The 18684-nt window shown below is 36.8% G+C and overlaps 1 protein-coding gene across 1 annotated transcript in view; it reads left to right on the forward strand.

Annotated features, from left to right (window-relative positions):
- Nucleotides 1-15676, forward strand: part of ADGRF3 (adhesion G protein-coupled receptor F3) — a 104086-nt gene extending 88410 nt beyond the window's left edge. The window contains exons 9-10 of the mRNA XM_053711001.1: nt 11339-11377; nt 13427-15676. Coding sequence (XP_053566976.1) covers nt 11339-11362 — 24 coding nt within the window. The 3' untranslated portion in view covers nt 11363-11377; nt 13427-15676. The remainder of the gene's footprint in view (nt 1-11338; nt 11378-13426) is intronic.
- Nucleotides 15677-18684: the final 3008 nt, after the last annotated feature.

The following is an 18684-nucleotide window of genomic DNA, read 5'->3' on the forward strand; positions in this document are numbered from 1 at the left end:
ACAATTCCTCTTAACCCTGGTGAACTGGCCCTTCAAGACTGACTTGAATACCTGTTTTGGGTGGCTGCTATGGGCATGTAAGAGAGTATTTCTGGTTATTGGTTTTCTGTAAAGCTCAACTTTTACATGTTCTGATTTCACACCATGAAGGGTAACATCCAAGAAATTGATGCTAGTAGATCCAAACTCATGGGTGAACTGTAAACCAGCATTGTTAACATTCAAATACTCTGCAAATTTCTCTGCTTCCTCCACACTCCCATCCCAGACAAAGAGCAGATCGTCTATATATCGACGATAATAAACTATTTTGCCCCTTTGTCTGTTTCTATCCCCATAGATGTGGCACAGCTCCCACCAACCCATATACAGGTTGGCGTACGAGGGAGCAAATTTTGCTCCCATTGCTGTGCCACACCTCTGGAGATAAAATATTATATAGATAACAATAATGGGTGCCCCTTGTTTATTTGTCATTTGTTCAACCCAAGAGAAAAGTAAATGGGAAATAAACAGGGGATTCTGATAAACAAAATAAGTAGAAACTGATTCAGCACAAGAATATTAAAGGGAGACGAAATACAAATGTTTTCATGATTCAGATAAAACATATTAGTTTAAACAACTTTCCAATTTACTTTTTTTTATCAAATTGGCTTCATTCTTTTGGTTTCCTTTGTTGAAGGAGCAGCAATGCACTACTGGGAGCTAGCTAAACACATCAGGCGAGCCAATGCCAAAAGGCATATATGTGAAGCTACTAATCAGCAGCTAGCTCCTAGTAATGCATTGCTGCTCCTGAGCCCACCTAGTTATCCTTTCCAACAAGGATATCAAGAGAACAAGCAAATTAAATAATACATGCATTGTTTAAAATCGCATTTTCTATCTCAATCATGAAATCATTTTTAGGGTTTGTGTCCCTTTAATCTCTTTGTTAAAGGGATAGTAAAGTCAAAATTGTAAACAATTTTCCCATTCACTTCTATTATCAATTTTGTTCTCTTAAGATCCTTTAATGAAGAGTAATGGTAGGTTAGCTCAGTAGCGAATGTATAGTAATGTTATACACTTCTGCCGTAGACTGATAAAGACACATACTCACTCCTAAGCTTCTATTGACCTACCTAGGTTTACTCTAACAAATGATACCAAGAGAACAAAGCAAATGAGATAATACAAGTACATTGGACACATGTTTATAATTGAATGCTTTATCTGAATCATGAATGTTTATTTTTTACTTTATTGTACATTTAATGAAGATCAATTCTGTGTGCACGCTTCAACAGTACCAATGATGCAAATTACTTGCACAATGACCATAGTAATAAAGTCTATCACCAGCATTGCACGTTATGTGTCACTTTATAGGTTAGAGTTGGGGTGATAACTCTAGGGTTAGTAAGATAGCATTGCACGTTATGTGTTACTTTATAGGTTAGAGTTGGGGTGATAACTCTAGGGTTAGTAAGATAGCATTGCACGTTATGTGTTACTTTATAGGTTAGAGTTGGGGTGATAACTCTAGGGTTAGTAAGATAGCATTGCACGTTATGTGTCACTTTATAGGTTAGAGTTGGGGTGATAACTCTAGGGTTAGTAAGATAGCATTGCACGTTATGTGTTACTTTATAGGTTAGAGTTGGGGTGATAACTCTAGGGTTAGTAAGATAGCATTGCACGTTATGTGTTACTTTATAGGTTAGAGTTGGGGTGATAACTCTAGGGTTAGTAAGATAGCATTGCACGTTATGTGTCACTTTATAGGTTAGAGTTGGGGTGATAACTCTAGGGTTAGTAAGATAGCATTGCACGTTATGTGTCACTTTATAGGTTAGAGTTGGGGTGATAACTCTAGGGTTAGTAAGATAGCATTGCACGTTATGTGTTACTTTATAGGTTAGAGTTGGGGTGATAACTCTAGGGTTAGTAAGATAGCATTGCACGTTATGTGTCACTTTATAGGTTAGAGTTGGGGTGATAACTCTAGGGTTAGTAAGATAGCATTGCACGTTATGTGTCACTTTATAGGTTAGAGTTGGGGTGATAACTCTAGGGTTAGTAAGATAGCATTGCACGTTATGTGCTACTTTATAGGTTAGAGTTGGGGTGATAACTCTAGGGTTAGTAAGATAGCATTGCACGTTATGTGTCACTTTATAGGTTAGAGTTGGGGTGATAACTCTAGGGTTAGTAAGATAGCATTGCACGTTATGTGTTACTTTATAGGTTAGAGTTGGGGTGATAACTCTAGGGTTAGGAAGATAGAATTGCACATTATGTGTCACTTTATAGGTTAGAGTTGGGGTGATAACTCTAGGGTTAGTAAGATAGCATTGCACGTTATGTGTGACTTTATGGGTTAGAGTTTGGGTGATAACTCTAGGGTTAGGAAGATAGCATTGCACGTTATGTGTTACTTTATAGGTTAGAGTTGGGGTGATAACTCTAGGGTTAGTAAGATAGCATTGCACGTTATGTGTGACTTTATGGGTTAGAATTTGGGTGATAACTCTAGGGTTAGGAAGATAGCATTGCACGTTATGTGTTACTTTATAGGTTAGAGTTGGGGTGATAACTCTAGGGTTAGGAAGATAGCATTGCACGTTATGTGTCACTTTATAGGTTAGAGTTGGGGTGATAACTCTACGGTTAGGAAGATGCCATTTTCTGTAAATTGTGGGTTTAACTAGGGGAGGAGCCACAACGAAGATGCAAGGGACACAGTCATTCCATGGGCAGGGTTTGGCAGTTGCTGGTGGGTAGGGTCAGAGTGTAGATGTTTGAAGATAAATATTATATCCAGAGATGTGGAAGGGTCATGGGCGGCAAGTTTGACCCTCCTAAGACGACAACCTGGTTAGGGGTTGGTAGGTAGCTAGCCACATCTATGGAGATAAAAAAAACACGTGGGCCTCACATTAAGGTGTATTACAAGTTTATCAATAAGCAAGTTTTCTCTGTGAAAAAATCACAAAAAGACAAAGGCGCCTCCTGGTGTAATACAGTTGGTGAAAGAGATTTGTTAGGTTATCAAAAAGGTACTCACAAGTGGAGCAGCACCCAATTGTGCTAAATCAAACAGACTGGGATCTCACAGTGTCCCAGCTCACTGACACTGCAAGGAAACTGGTTTCTCCAACGTCTTGCCGGACTGACAGAGCTCAGACTCTCACAAAGAGGTTTACATAAAACCAAATTTTATTAATAAAATAAAAATCTAAGGCCTAGATTTAGAGTTTGGCGGTAGCCGTGAAAACCAGCGTTAGAGGCTCCTAACGCTGGTTTTAGGCTACCGCCGGTATTTGGAGTCACTCAAAATAGGGTCTAACGCTCACTTTTCAGCCGCGACTTTTCCATACCGCAGATCCCCTTACGTCAATTGCGTATCCTATCTTTTCAATGGGATCTTTCTAACTCCGGTATTTAGAGTCGTTTCTGAAGTGAGCGTTAGACATCAGGAAAAAAGTCAGTAGTTAAGAGCTTTCTGGGCTAACGCCGGTTTATAAAGCTCTTAACTACTGTACTCTAAAGTACACTAACACCCATAAACTACCTATGTACCCCTAAACCGAGGTCCCCCCACATCGCCGACACTCAAATAATTTTTTTTAACCCCTAATCTGCCGACCGCCACCTACGTTATCCTTATGTATCCCTAATCTGCTGCCCCTAACACCGCCGACCCCTGTATTATATTTATTAACCCCTAACCTGCCCCCCACAACGTCGCCTCCACCTACCTACACTTATTAACCCCTAATCTGCCGACCGCAAAGCGCCGCCACCTACGTTATCCTTATGTACCTCTAATCTGCTGCCCCTAACACCGCCGACCCCTATATTATATTTATTAACCCCTAATCTGCCCCCCTCAACGTCGCCTCCACCTGCCTACACTTATTAACCCCTAATCTGCCGAGCGGACCTGAGCGCTACTGTAATAAAGTTATTAACCCCTAATCCGCCTCACTAACCCTATAATAAATAGTATTAACCCCTAATCTGCCCTCCTTAACATCGCCGACACCTAACTTCAATTATTAACCCCTAATCTGCCGACCGGAGCTCACCGCTATTCTAATAAATGTATTAACCCCTAAAGCTAAGTCTAACCCTAACACTAACACCCCCCTAAGTTAAATATAATTTAAATCTAACGAAATTAATTATCTCTTATTAAATAAATTATTCCTATTTAAAGCTAAATACTTACCTGTAAAATAAATCCTAATATAGCTACAATATAAATTATAATTATATTATAGCTATTTTAGGATTAATATTTATTTTACAGGTAACTTTGTATTTATTTTAACCAGGTAAAATAGCTATTAAATAGTTAAAGGGACAGTACACTGTAAAATTGTTTTTCCATAAATGTATTTTAAATTACTTGTTATACCAACTGCAGAGTATAAAATATTTGAGAAATTGCATTTTCGGGTTTATTTGTGTATCTGAAGTAGCTGGTTTTGTGCTTTGAAACCACAGCCTATTACAATGGGTTGAGCTTCAGGTAATATCAGATCTCATTATGTTATCACTTTTATGTACACAGACTTGCTTCCTTATCTTATATTGGTCTGGAACACCAAAGCTCAATACATAGAGAGAACAATGGAAAATTATCATTTTGTTACTTAACTATCATGCCCCCCACTGAGGGTGTAATCTCTTCTGCTGACTGTGTATACTTAGGCTTGTCAATAGCGTATACGCCAGTATCAAAACTTTCAGTATAGGTTGGGAAACCAAATGCTAAATCAGCTATTTCAAATGCTGAAACAGGAGTAAAGGAGCTACTTGCAACCAATTTAATACACTCTAGCAGGTAAAAAGGATCATTGGGAATAATTTAAAGGGGAGAAAGTTTTTGGGTGAACTGTCCCTTTAAGAACTATTTAATAGCTAAAATAGTTAAAATAATTACAAATTTACCTGTAAAAGAAATCCTAACCTAAGTTACAAATAAACCTAACACTAGACTATCAATAAATTAATTAATTAAATAAACTACCTACAATTACCTACAATTAACCTAACACTACACTATCAATAAATTAATTAAATACAATTGCTACAAATAAATACAATTAAATAAACTTGCTAAAGTACAAAAAATAAAAAAGAACTAAGTTACAAAAAATAAAAAAATATTTACAAACATAAGAAAAATATTACAACAATTTTAAACTAATTACACCTACTCTAAGCCCCCTAATAAAATAACAAAGCCCCCCAAAATAAAAAAATGCCCTACCCTATTCTAAATAACTAAAGTTCAAAGCTCTTTTACCTTACCAGCCCTGAACAGGGCCCTTTGCGGGGCATGCCCCAAGAAGTTCAGCTCTTTTGCCTGTAAAAGAAAAAATACAATACCCAAGCCCCCCAACATTACAACCCACCACCCACATACCCCTAATCTAACCCAAACCCCCCTTAAATAAACCTAACACTAAGCCCCTGAAGATCTTCCTACCTTATCCTCACCATACCAGGTTCACCGATCCGTCCTGAAGAGCTCCTCCGATGTCCTGATCCAAGCCCAAGCGGGGGGCTGAAGAGGTCCATGATCCGGCTGAAGTCTTCATCCAAGCGGGAGCTGAAGAGGTCCATGATCCGGATGAAGTCTTCTATCAACGGCATCTTCAATCTTCTTTCTTCCGGATCCATCTTGCAGACCTCCGACGCGGAACATCCTGCTGGGCCGACGGACTAAAGACGAATGACGGTTCCTTTAAGGGACATCATCCAAGATGGCGTCCCTCGAATTCCGATTGATAATCGGAATTAAGGTAGGAATATTCTGATTGGCTGATGGAATCAGCCAATCAGAATCAAGTTCAATCCGATTGGCTGATCCAATCAGCCAATCAGATTGAGCTCGCATTCTATTGGCTGATCGGAACAGCCAATAGATTGCGAGCTCAATCTGATTGGCTGATTGAATCAGCCAATCGGATTGAACTTGAATCTGATTGGCTGATTCCATCAGCCAATCAGAATATTCCTACCTTAATTCCGATTGGCTGATAGAATCCTATCAGCCAATCGAAATTCGAGGGACGCCATCTTGGATGACGTCCCTTAAAGGAACCGTCATTCGTCTTTAGTCCGTCGGCCCAGCAGGATGTTCCACGTCGGAGGTCTGCAAGATGGATCCGGAAGAAAGAAGATTGAAGATGCCGTTGATAGAAGACTTCATCCGGATCATGGACCTCTTCAGCTCCCGCTTGGATGAAGACTTCAGCCGGATCATGGACCTCTTCAGCCCCCTGCTTGGGCTTCGATCAGGACATCGGAGGAGCTCTTCAGGACGGATCGGTGAACCTGGTATGGTGAAGATAAGGTAGGAAGATCTTCAGGGGCTTAGTGTTAGGTTTATTTAAGGGGGGTTTGGGTTAGATTAGGGGTATGTGGGTGGTGGGTTGTAATGTTGGGGGGCTTGGGTATTGTATTTTTTCTTTTACAGGCAAAAGAGCTGAACTTCTTGGGGCATGCCCCGCAAAGGGCCCTGTTCAGGGCTGGTAAGGTAAAAGAGCTTTGAACTTTAGTTATTTAGAATAGGGTAGGGCATTTTTTTATTTTGGGGGGCTTTGTTATTTTATTAGGGGGCTTAGAGTAGGTGTAATTAGTTTAAAATTGTTGTAATATTTTTCTTATGTTTGTAAATATTTTTTTATTTTTTGTAACTTAGTTCTTTTTTATTTTTTGTACTTTAGCAAGTTTATTTAATTGTATTTATTTGTAGCAATTGTATTTAATTAATTTATTGATAGTGTAGTGTTAGGTTAATTGTAGGTAGTTTATTTAATTAATTTATTGATAGTATAGTGTTAGGTTTAATTTTAACTTAGGTTAGGATTTCTTTTACAGGTAAATTTGTAATTATTTTAACTATTTTAGCTATTAAATAGTTCTTAACTATTTAATAGCTATTGTACCTGGTTAAAATAAATACAAAGTTACCTGTAAAATAAATATTAAACCTAAAATAGCTATAATATAATTATAATTTATATTGTAGCTATATTAGGATTTATTTTACAGGTAAGTATTTAGCTTTAAATAGGAATAATTTATTTAATAAGAGATAATTAATTTCGTTAGATTTAAATTATATTTAACTTAGGGGGGTGTTAGTGTTAGGGATAGACTTAGCTTTAGGGGTTAATACATTTATTAGAATAGCGGTGAGCTCCGGGCGGCAGATTAGGGGTTAATAATTGAAGTTAGGTGTCGGCGATGTTAGGGAGGGCAGATTAGGGGTTAATACTATTTATTATAGGGTTAGTGAGGCGGATTAGGGGTTAATAACTTTATTATAGTAGCGCTCAGGTCTGGTCGGCAGATTAGGGGTTAATAAGTGTAGGTAGGTGGAGGCGACATTGTGGGGGGCAGATTAGGGGTTAATAAATATAATATAGGGGTCGGCGATGTTAGGGCAGCAGATTAGGGGTACATAGGGATAATGTAAGTAGCGGCGGTTTACGGAGCGGCAGATTAGGGGTTAAAAATAATATGCAGGTGTTAGCGATAGCGGGGGTGGCAGAATAGGGGTTAATAAGTGTAATGCTAGGGGTGTTTAGACTCGGGGTACATGTTAGGGTGTTAGGTGCAGACGTAGAAGTGTTTCCCCATAGCAAACAATGGGGCTGCGTTAGGAGCGGAACGCGGCTTTTTTGCAGGTGTTTTTTTTCAGCTCAAACAGCCCCATTGTTTCCTATGGGGGAATCGTGCACGAGCACGTTTTTGAGGCTGGCCGCTTGCGTAAGCAACTCTGGTATCGAGAGTTGAAGCTGCGTTAAAAATGCTCTACGCTCCTTTTTTGGAGCCTAACGCTGACATTATATGGACTCTCAATACCAGAGCTATTTTTATGGTGCGGCCAGAAAAAAGCCGGCGTTAGTTTTTTCGGGTCGTTACCGACAAAACTCCAAATCTAGCCGTCAGTGTCTCATGACACTAGATATTAAAAGAACAGGCAACGCGTTTCTCAGACTGCTGTCTGTTTCATCAGGCTTCTTTATCAGTTTATCATTTTATAAATAACTTGTTATTTGTCTAAGCCGGAAGTAAAGATCTGTTGGATGACTTTTTGGAGTATCTAAATAATAACTTATTAGATCCAAAGTGTTCTGTAAAAAGTTATCTTTCAGTTACTGTCCAGGTGCAGGTTAAAAAAAATATATATATATAGAAGAAATGAACAGCAGCCAATCAGCATCAGCAGTGCTGAGGTCATGAACTGCTTTACTGTGATCTCATGAGATTTCATAGTAAAGTTCCTTAAACTTAATAGGGAAATAACATGAGTGTGCACGAGACACGCTCCCTTGCAAGTCCCGGGACAGGCATACTGATTTGCTGCTTAAAGTCCTTTACAATGGGGTGTGAATACTTAGGACATTTGAGGTAAAATATCTTTCTTTTTTACATAGAGATGTTCAGGTGGTATTTTCTAGTCAGCTTTTTACAGCTATGCTGCATCACTTTCAAGTGATTCAACATTTGGGTATCATGGCCCTTTAATAGAGATGACACTTTTGAGTCCTATGTGACAGTATTAAAATATCAAGTACAGTAATGTGTTCATTGTAGGTCTATGGACGTTGTTCATCTTATTTGGTGTACACAATGTCACAAACAGTATGTGGGTTGCACCTCACGTGATGTAAGGGAACGCATCAGAGAACATCTGATAAATATTCAGATTTAGCTTAACATTTTATCATTGAGCACCAAAATGTCACTACCTCCTTCAAATGGACGGTGATTAAGGAAATGAGATCACCAAAACGAGGAGGAGATATGGACAAGTTGCTGTTCAAAAGAGAAACCTATTGGATCTTCTTGTTAGACACTCGAAAACCTAAAGGTTTTATTCTGCTAATGATTTGATTGATTTTTGGGAACAATCCATTTATTTATAACCACCAATGTAAAAGGATGTTTTCTAATGACTAACCAGTATGTGGTTTAGGATGGAGAAAGGTATGGATATTTTATTATTATAATTTTGTCCACCTTATAACCAATTTGCATTTAAAGGGACAGTCAAGTCCACAAAAAACGTTCATGATTCAGATAGGGCATGTAGTTTTAAACAACTTTCCAATTTACTTTTATCACCGATTTTGCTTTGTTCTCTTGGTATTCTTTGTTGAAAGCTAAACCTAGGTAGGCTCATTTGCTAATTTCTTAGGCCTTGAAGGCCTCCTCTAATCTGAATGTATTTTGACAGTTTTTCACCACTTGAGGGCAAAAGTTTATGTGTGTCATATAGATAACATTGAGCTCACGCATGTGAAGTTACCTAGGAGTCAGCACTGATTGGCTAAAATGCAAGTGTGTCAAAAGACCTGAAAAAACGGGGCAATTTGCAGAGGCTTAGATACAAGGTAATTACAGAGGTAAAATGTGTATTAATATAACTGTGTTGGTTATGCAAAACTGGGGAATGGGTAATAAAGGGATTATCTATCTTTTTAAAACAACAAACATTCTGGTGTTGACTGTCCCTTTAATAGTATTAATATGGTTACTTTATGTTGAAAATATGAGGAGATTAAATGACCTTTCATTCTGATTCCTTTAGGTATATTTAAATGGGGGTCGTAGACATTAATAAGTATCTAATAAGTATTATCATAAATTGTATCTTAGCACTCATTAGAGTATTAAGGTAGATCTTCCACCTTAAGCTTAAACTAAACATGTCACATGTGATGAATTTTCCCATGGTGTCAACAATGTTTTGAATGTTGTATGATTTCAATAAAGGGTTACGTCTATGATTGGGACACTGAGCCCAAATGTTTTCTTCCCTGATTCAGATAGAGAATGCAATTTAAAGGAACTTTCTAATGTACTCCTATTATCAATTTTATTTTGTTCTATTGCAATTTAAAAAAGAAGGCATCTAAGCTAAGGAGCCAGCCATTTTTTGTTTCAGAACCCTGGAAAGCATTTGTTTATTGGTGGGTGAATTTATCCACCAATCAGCAAGAACAACCCAGGTTGTTCACCAAAAATGGTCCGGCATCTAAACTTGCATTCTTGCTTTTCAAATAAAGATACCAAGAGAATGAAGAAAATTTGATAATAGGAGTAAATTAGAAAGTTGCTTAAAATTGCTGCTGTATCTGAATCACGAAAGAAAAAAATTTAAGGCACAAGCCAAAAGATGTAAGATGCAACCTTTTTGTTTTTAATTTGAATGTGACGATCAAGCTTTTGAATTTTATGGAAATGGTGCCGGTGTTCTGTCGAAAATAGCTACCTTGTTAAGATTATCTACCTAGACGTGCTGATGCTCACAATTATGTAACTGCATTCCACAGATGTTTCAAAAGAAGCTTTGGAAAGCAATGAAATAATTCTAAGCATGCGCACATGACCAATCAACAATCTTGATGGAATTAGCTACCAACAGTCTTAACAACGCATGCACACATTGACATCGCTGCTTTAAGATTGAAAACAAGAGATTAGCTCACAGTAGCTATTTTCTATAGCAGACCAGTTACCTCTTCTTATTTCATGAGAGTTTAGGTGGACCCTCATTTCACTAGGAAAATCAGGGGGTCCTAAACTGTGGCACTATGACCGGTGCTCTGATGTCAGAATGTGTTATGGAAGTCTAGAATATTATCTGGTATTTATGTGCAGGTTTTAGTTGATTCCCAGTTTCAATCTGTTAAACATTAATAGGGAGGGAAGAGGGGTGGGAGGTACTAACTCATAAAGTATAGGGGTGGTTCGTAGCTCTGGTGTTTACAATCATATGTGAAATTATTTAACTCCATTCAGAATCTCAACAGCAGATGCATATATTAGGCATCAGCCAATCAGTTCTGTAGATCACTGGGAAGTAAAGATGTGGTTTGTCTGGCAATTGTATCGCTGCTGGCAGCTTAGAAGGATGGGAACCCAGCATAACGACTGGAGGAGCTGTTAGAACTTCCAATAATACCCACCTAGAACCTCAGTGTTTTTATGATTTTTGTGCCAATACAAAAAAAGCAGTGTATGATAATCTCCCCTTCTAGATGGGAAAAAGCCTTGAGATAATACAAAGCCCCACAGAAACAAGTACAACTCCCATTCTGGCCACAAAGGCAATAATTACTGGGAAATGAGGCATTCATGAGTGATAATTAGAAACCTCACTAATTAGTAAAATGTCACAGACTGACAGAATGAATTACATAACAAGTGCAGATTGTTTGTGTATGAGGGGAAGCTATTAACCATTTACCTGCCAACACAGATACAGTATTATTCTGTATTATATAGACAATAACTAAATTGTATTTTATTTATTTTGAAGGCAACAACAACGAGCACCTACTGATCAGCCAATGTCACGGTAAGTATGGCATGCGGCCATGTATCAGGGCATGAACACTGGAATTAGAACTCATTATTCTTGCTGCAGATCATTAGGAATCAAATGAGCTGCAGTGCTGACAGTTCCCCAATAAACCACTTGATGATTTTGTATCTCAGACAACTGCATTTCATAGGGCACACTTACAAGCAAGATTTTATTGATGTCTGAAGATGAGCACAGGTGAAATAATCAGCTGATTGGTGAGCAGGTTAGTAACCATGGTAACTCATCAGCTGTTTATTGCTCTAGTTCCTATATCATGAAATGTGTCCTGTTAGTGTGCCCTGAGGACTGAAATTGAAAAACACTGTTGTAGATAATAGTGTTAACCTCTTAATGACCATGACGTACCCTGTATGTCCCTGGTCTTTAAGGTTTTTATGCCCGTAATAGTGCTGATCCCTTCCTCCTGCAGGCCTCCTGTTTAGTTCAGCGGCAGCGCTATCAAAAGCACAAGCCTCATTAAAAGACCAGCGATGTATAAGGGGTTAACACAGAAAATGTGCACAGAACAAGTTTATTTGTCCATTGTATTGTTTGTTAAAGTTATTTTTTTCCCTAGATGTTTCATTTTGAAGACACTGTGGGACAATACTGTCATAACATCTGACTCACAGAAGACCTCTAGTGCTGATATTTTTCTCAAAGAGGCAAATAATATGCTAAGAAAGTAAATGTTAAAATAACAGAACAATAGAAACACAAATGGTGATGGCAGATCGGAACTAGAAGACTTGTTGAGCCTGCATATAATTCATTATTAAAGGGAAACTGAACGCAAAATTTTTATTTCGTGATTCAGATAGAGCATGCAATTTTAAGCAACTTTCTAATTTACTCCTATTATCAATTTTTCTTCGTTCTCTTGCTATCTTTGTTTGAAAAAGAAGGCATCTAAGCTATTGTTTTTGGTTCAGACTCCTGGACAGAGCTTGATTATTGGTGGGTGAATTTATCCACCAATCAGCAAGAACAACCCATGTTCTTAGGCTAGCCGTATGTATATTCTTGTATTCCTTATCTATATGAATCAACCACTCTGTGTAAACCACTGTGTAAATAAGAAAGGGTCTTAAACATTGTTTTTGTGTAAAACATGTGCTTGCCGCACCCTCCCTTAAGAGAGACAAAAAGCTTCTTTTCTAACCTAGGATTTTAAAAATGCTGCAAATGGACTAAACCAGTAATGTGATTTGCAGCATTTTGCAGAAAACCTAGGTTACAGAATTTGACACACTAGGGAGTGTGGAACAAGCACAGTGTTTAAAGGTACAGGAAAGTAAAAAATAAACTTTCATAATTCAGATAGAGCATGTAATTAAAAAAACAACAATTCTATTATTAATTTGCGCACAATCTTTTTATATGCACACTTTCTGACGGACCAGCTGAGCATGTGCAAGACCTTATAATGTATAAGTATATGGATCATGATACAGTGGACAGGGCAATAAAAGCAATCTGAAATTTCTTAGAAAAAAAACCCTACTTGCTACTGCTTGCATGTTAACTTCGCTAGAGGGAGGCTTTTTGCGCGCGTGAGGTTGCGCTCGTATTACAAGTCGAACGTAAAAAGATAGCGTGCAAGGGGAAACCAGGCGCGAGCAAAAAAATATTGCAAACGCACTAACTTCTTCTCCGATAGACTTCAATGAAGCGTGAAAACTGCAAAAAAAAACACCCCTACTTGTGTACTGACCCGACCACGTATATGCAAGAGCACCATACCCAACATAAAATGTATATTTCACGTTCCAATGTTCTATATACCGATAGATAGATAGATAGATAGATAGATAGATAGATAGATAGATAGATAGATAGATAGATAGATAGATAGATAGATAGGTATAGATATGTTTTTACATGAACAGTAATATATATATATATATTTAATAATAAACAGTATTTCCTTTGTGAATATAGGATATAGGCCACTTTTCAGAATCTAGTAATATATTTCAATATGTGACAAACTTATCCAGAGCTGCAGTTCCAATATTTATAACCTGTTATTTTCTGCAGAGACCAAAATATTTCCTAGAGCAAATAATCTACACTCCAGCAACTGTCACAGATAGCAGCGGAAGTATCACAAAATCAATTGATCCTCTTCACTCAACTTATGTGCCTGGGAAGCTGAATCCGGGACAGCTGTGGACCGCTTAATGCTGGACGTTACATACTGAAAAGGATTTGCCATAACCAGATTTTAAAACATATTCATATACAAGCAGATTTTAAATATTAGAAAAGAGTTTTTGGATGTACAATAATTATATTTATAGGACACGGAATTATCTTGGAAACAGATTATGCACTGTTCCACCTCTCATCAATTTCACAAAATAGTTTAAATCTGTACACCCATATCACAATGCATTTTGTTAGGTACGGTTCTTTATATTGTCATACAAAGTCTATGGTAATGTATCATACGTTCTAAATAAATGCCAGAAAATATCAGCTTTCTATTAAACAAACTCCTATACCTGTGCACGACGCATGTTTGTGTAGTGCTGGGGTTTAGCTCATGGGGAATATAAAAATATATCTTCATATTAGTGGAACCCAAAGTTATTTTGTTTTTGCTTTGAGTTGCCCTTTGCATAGTTTTTGAAATGCATGCGACTCCCCTAATTTGTTCTTATATCACCATGGTCAGTGATGGACAAACTTTTTCCAAAAATTAAATAAAAAAATCAGAATTTTTCACAAATACTTTTATTCTAAGCCAGGAGTATCCAAAACCTTTTATTATTATTTATATGGAGGGCTGGTTACTAATGGCAGGATTGGCCGGAGGACACACTTCCTTACTCTCATGCTTATCCAAAACAAAATGTCTCAAAAAAACTAAGATCATAAATTTAGTAAAAAACAAAATAACACAGGGAAAAAATTGCTATTAAAAAGAACTGAAAGTCAATTTTTTTCAGTTTAGTTTCTCTTAGTATTTATTTGTGAAAAAGCATATCTAGGTAGGTTGCATTACTGGGAGCTATCTGGTGCTTGGTGGTTCATACACATGCCTCTTGTCGTTGGCTCACCAGATGTGTTCAGCTAGCTCCCAGTAATGCATCACTGCTCTGCTGGATATAACTATATGTTTAATTTTTTAATTAATTAATCTTTTAATTAATTTTATTCTTCTGGATATCCTACTCAAATTTACAAAATGTGGTACAAATACATTCTAAGTTAATATGAATTGTAATGCCAATATTTTAACATTAAATGTTTTTGTTTTTTAAATGTTATATTATTCTTCAAATTCAGCAGAACATAGATTTGAGTTATCTGAGTGCAAACTAATGTCACATTCCAGTTCTGAAGCTTCAAGCAGTAAAATCTAACATTCAAATATTCATTCTTCTGTTTCACTTAGACACAACAATGGAATACAGTGTCAGATTCTGTCACTTAAAGGGACAGCAAACACCTTGAGATTGTTATATATAATGTTTAGTTCTGTGCAATGAAACAACTCTGCAATATATTTTCATTGTTTAACTTATTTTATTTTTGATCCTTATGTTTATAATTATTAAATTACTCAAAAGGGTGCTGTAGTCCCTGTCTTGTTGAGATACGCTTACTTACGTATGTATTTCTCTCTTTTTGTACATTAATATCTTCATTGTTTATTGTGTCCCCTTTCATGTGGGCTCACTCTGCTACATATATGTCCCTAATAGGCTTTTTCAGATAACAACTGCCAAACAATGCAGTTTATACTAAATTTATGACCATAGCTAGTCTTGTTGTCTGTGGACTAAAGCCCAGATTGTCTCTTCCAAATTAGGCAAATTGTGGGTGTAGTTTTACTATTGAAAACTAATTACAATAAAAAGGATGTTGATTTGTTTTAAAAACAATAAGACTTGACTGATCGTATTCTATAGCAACACATCAGAAATGACTTGTAATTACAATCTGGTTCCCTTTTATGGTAGCTTATTTTAAAGGGACACTGAACCCAATTTTTTCTTTTGTGATTCAGATAGAGCATGACATTTTAAGCAACTATCTAATTTACTCCTATTATCAAATGTTCTTTATTCTCTTGGTATCTTTATTTGAAATGCAAGAATGTAAGTTTAGATGCCAGCCCATTTTTGGTGAACAACCTAGGTTGTCCTTGCTGATTGGTGGATAAATTCATCCACCAATCAAAAACTGCTGTCCAGAGTCCTGAATCAAGAAAAAAAGCATAGATGCCTTCTTTTTTTATATAAAGATAGCAAGAGAACAAAGAAACATTGATAATAGGAGTAAATTAGAAAGTTGCTTAAAATTGCATGCTCTCTCTGAATCACGAAAGAAATAATTTGGGTTCAGTGTCCCTTTAATAACATGAGATATTGAAAAATTGCAAATTCAAAGCAGCAGATAAAACATTAATATAAAGGGATATTGTAATTTAAAATAAAATGTTTTATTTTGTTAGGTCATATATTTTTAACAAGCATTGGGTGATCTGTAGAAAAAGGTAGGTGGGCTATGAATGATCAGACATCAGACCCTATTGCCTACATGAGATATATGCCCATATCAGCCCTCACATCAGACCATCAGACAGAGAATAGTTTGTTGATGTATTAGTTGTTCTCTTTTTTTTGTTTGTTGTTGTTTTTTATTGATGTTATCAATGTTTAAAGTAACAGACATCAATAAGTACAGTTTTAGAAATGGACAATAAAACATTTTTCCAAAAAGGAACCCTGTTTGTGATGATCAACAATATGGAGACAGGCAACAAGGGGTACATGACTGAGGAATCTAAAATAGTGTCAACTCACTTTGTATACTGTTAATTAAAGGGACATTGTACACTAGATTTTTCTTTACATAAATGTTTTGTAGACAATCTAATTATATAGCCCATCTGGGGGTGCTTTTGTAACATTTTATAGTTTTGCTTATATTTTTAATAAGATTGTGCTTGGAGTCCTCACCAAGCCCCAAAGTATCAGATGTAGAATCAAGTCTACAGACTCCTGTTTATGTAATTGGTCTTTTCATATGCTGGGGGATGGGTCTGCTCTTCTTGTTTTCCCAGTCCCTTTCAGTGAGTGTCCCAGCCTAACCTCATCAGCAGTGCTAAACTGGGAGCTTCTAAGTAAGTTTTTATAAGGTTTTATACTGGATTTTGATATCAGTATCTGTGCATATTCTTTATAGCAGTGTCTATTACATGCAGTTATATGAAAATTGGTGTATACTGTCCATTTAACTAATAGATCACAGAAATGTATGTAACAGGAAATATTTAAATGAAAATAAAACCTTGATTACAACATAACATTGTATTTGTTTTTAATATTAGTTGTTTTAATATTGAAGATGTAAGTGTAAAGGTTTAGTTTCTATAAAGTACTTGAGTAATGGGAGCTGCTGCGTTACAACAAACAATGAAAGAGAGTGAGCAACCAATGTTGTTTGGAATCCAGGCGCAACCTTGTTTGCATACTCTCTTTTATTGGAAAAGAGATTAAACTTCTTGCGCTATAAATCCAACAGCAAGGACCAGCACCACAGAAGGATACTAGTTCCCTACAAACTAGCAAAAGGAATATTGAAGTGAAAAAACAAGTACTGTGGGCGCCTTAAAGGGCAGGTCAAAAAAAATAAATGAGTTGATTATGTCCTAATACATATGAAAAAAATCTTTTAACAAATGATAGATAAATGATCAAGAAAAAAAATCTTTTAACAAATGATAGGTAAATGATCAAGAAGAAAAAAAACAACAACAGCAAATTGAAATGAATGGTAAAATATAATTTAATTAGACTTTACTAAATGTATTAAAAGAGTTGTAAGCGAAATAATTCATACAATGAGATAAATATAAAAAGGCAATACTAAATGTACATAAATAAATGCATAAAAACTTGTTTATATAAAATGAGTAATTCTCTGTAAATGACCTATCTATGTAGAGAGAAGACCTCTAAAGACACTTCAAAATACTTAGCCTCTGCTGCAGACAGGGTTAAGGAAGCAAAAAAGCAGTACTAATGAGAGAAAACGAATCCTGGTTATTTAAGCAAAATAACAATGAGCTGCAACAATGATGCTCAATTCAATTTCAAAGTTTTAGGATTGGTGTAAAACGGCAATCCTGCACAGGTTATAGCCGTGGAGAAACAGTACCTTAATTTGTTCAGGAGCTCCAAATGTTTTTGTAATCCAGTGTAGCGGTTATACCGCCAGCATGAAACGGCTCTGGGAACCCTCTGTGTGTGATGGGAAGAAAGCCGCCGAGCTCCTCTCCCCTACACACTCTGGAATTCCACCCTCAGCTGTGTGATGTCCGTTTGTTGCTTCAGTGTTTCCTGGAGTACAGTGTCCTTAGTGAGCCACAATAGTGTGAAGAAAGTAGTTCCGGCACTGGTTTGCAGAAACCCTGCAGCGAGCAGTTGGCTTTTAAGGGTGCTGGACTTTTGACTGTTTGCTGTTTATTACTTGCCTTGTCCTTTGCACCTTATTGCCATGGAAGGAGATATTCCTGATCAAGAGACCAATGTATTTGGCTACAGTGAAATGGAAGCAGCCAGGATCACGACTCTGGTAAGGGGCTCAAGAGACTTTTTAAAAACTACCCCAGCAGAGATTTCTGGTAAAGAATTTACTAATCTATCTAAGAAAAATCTGGCCTATGAGCTACACTCCACAACCCTAGCTGAGTATCATAGGGTGAAAAGAATACCCAGGGGATTGAGGATGACGGCTCACCCAACTTTGATGTTAACCAACAAAGAGTATTGTGAAAAGTTTGAACGTATCCTCAATAAGTGTTCTTTTGATTTGATAACACTTACAGTGGAGTGTCTGCAGAAAGAAATGGAGGTACAAGAGAATACCTTGAGAGAGATGGAGGATAACTTGCGAGCTACGCTACCAGCGGATGGGGCTGCTTGTAACGCAATATATATCCAGTCAGTTTAAATGTTTATATTTTGATATATTTTAGGATATAACAGAAGTATCCTGTAATATGTTTTGTTACACCTTTCCTTTGTTAAAACTATTTGGAAGTAATAACTTATTTAGAGAGGTGTTTTTATAGTTAAAGTATCCAGCAAGGCAATTAAGCAAATCTCTTATGGAGAGAAATGCTGAAGTGAGTGAGCAAAAGTACGTCCGGAAACTGACAGTACAAATGGAGCGTATTCTTAAGGAAGGTTCACAGAATAAGGTTAATTCAGAATTATAATAATTGAGACTCTGTAAGAATTTCTTCAATCAGATATACCATAAGAAGATTAAAGGTTACC

The sequence above is a fragment of the Bombina bombina genome, chromosome 4, assembly GCF_027579735.1.
Source record: "Bombina bombina isolate aBomBom1 chromosome 4, aBomBom1.pri, whole genome shotgun sequence".
Taxonomy (NCBI): domain Eukaryota; kingdom Metazoa; phylum Chordata; class Amphibia; order Anura; family Bombinatoridae; genus Bombina; species Bombina bombina.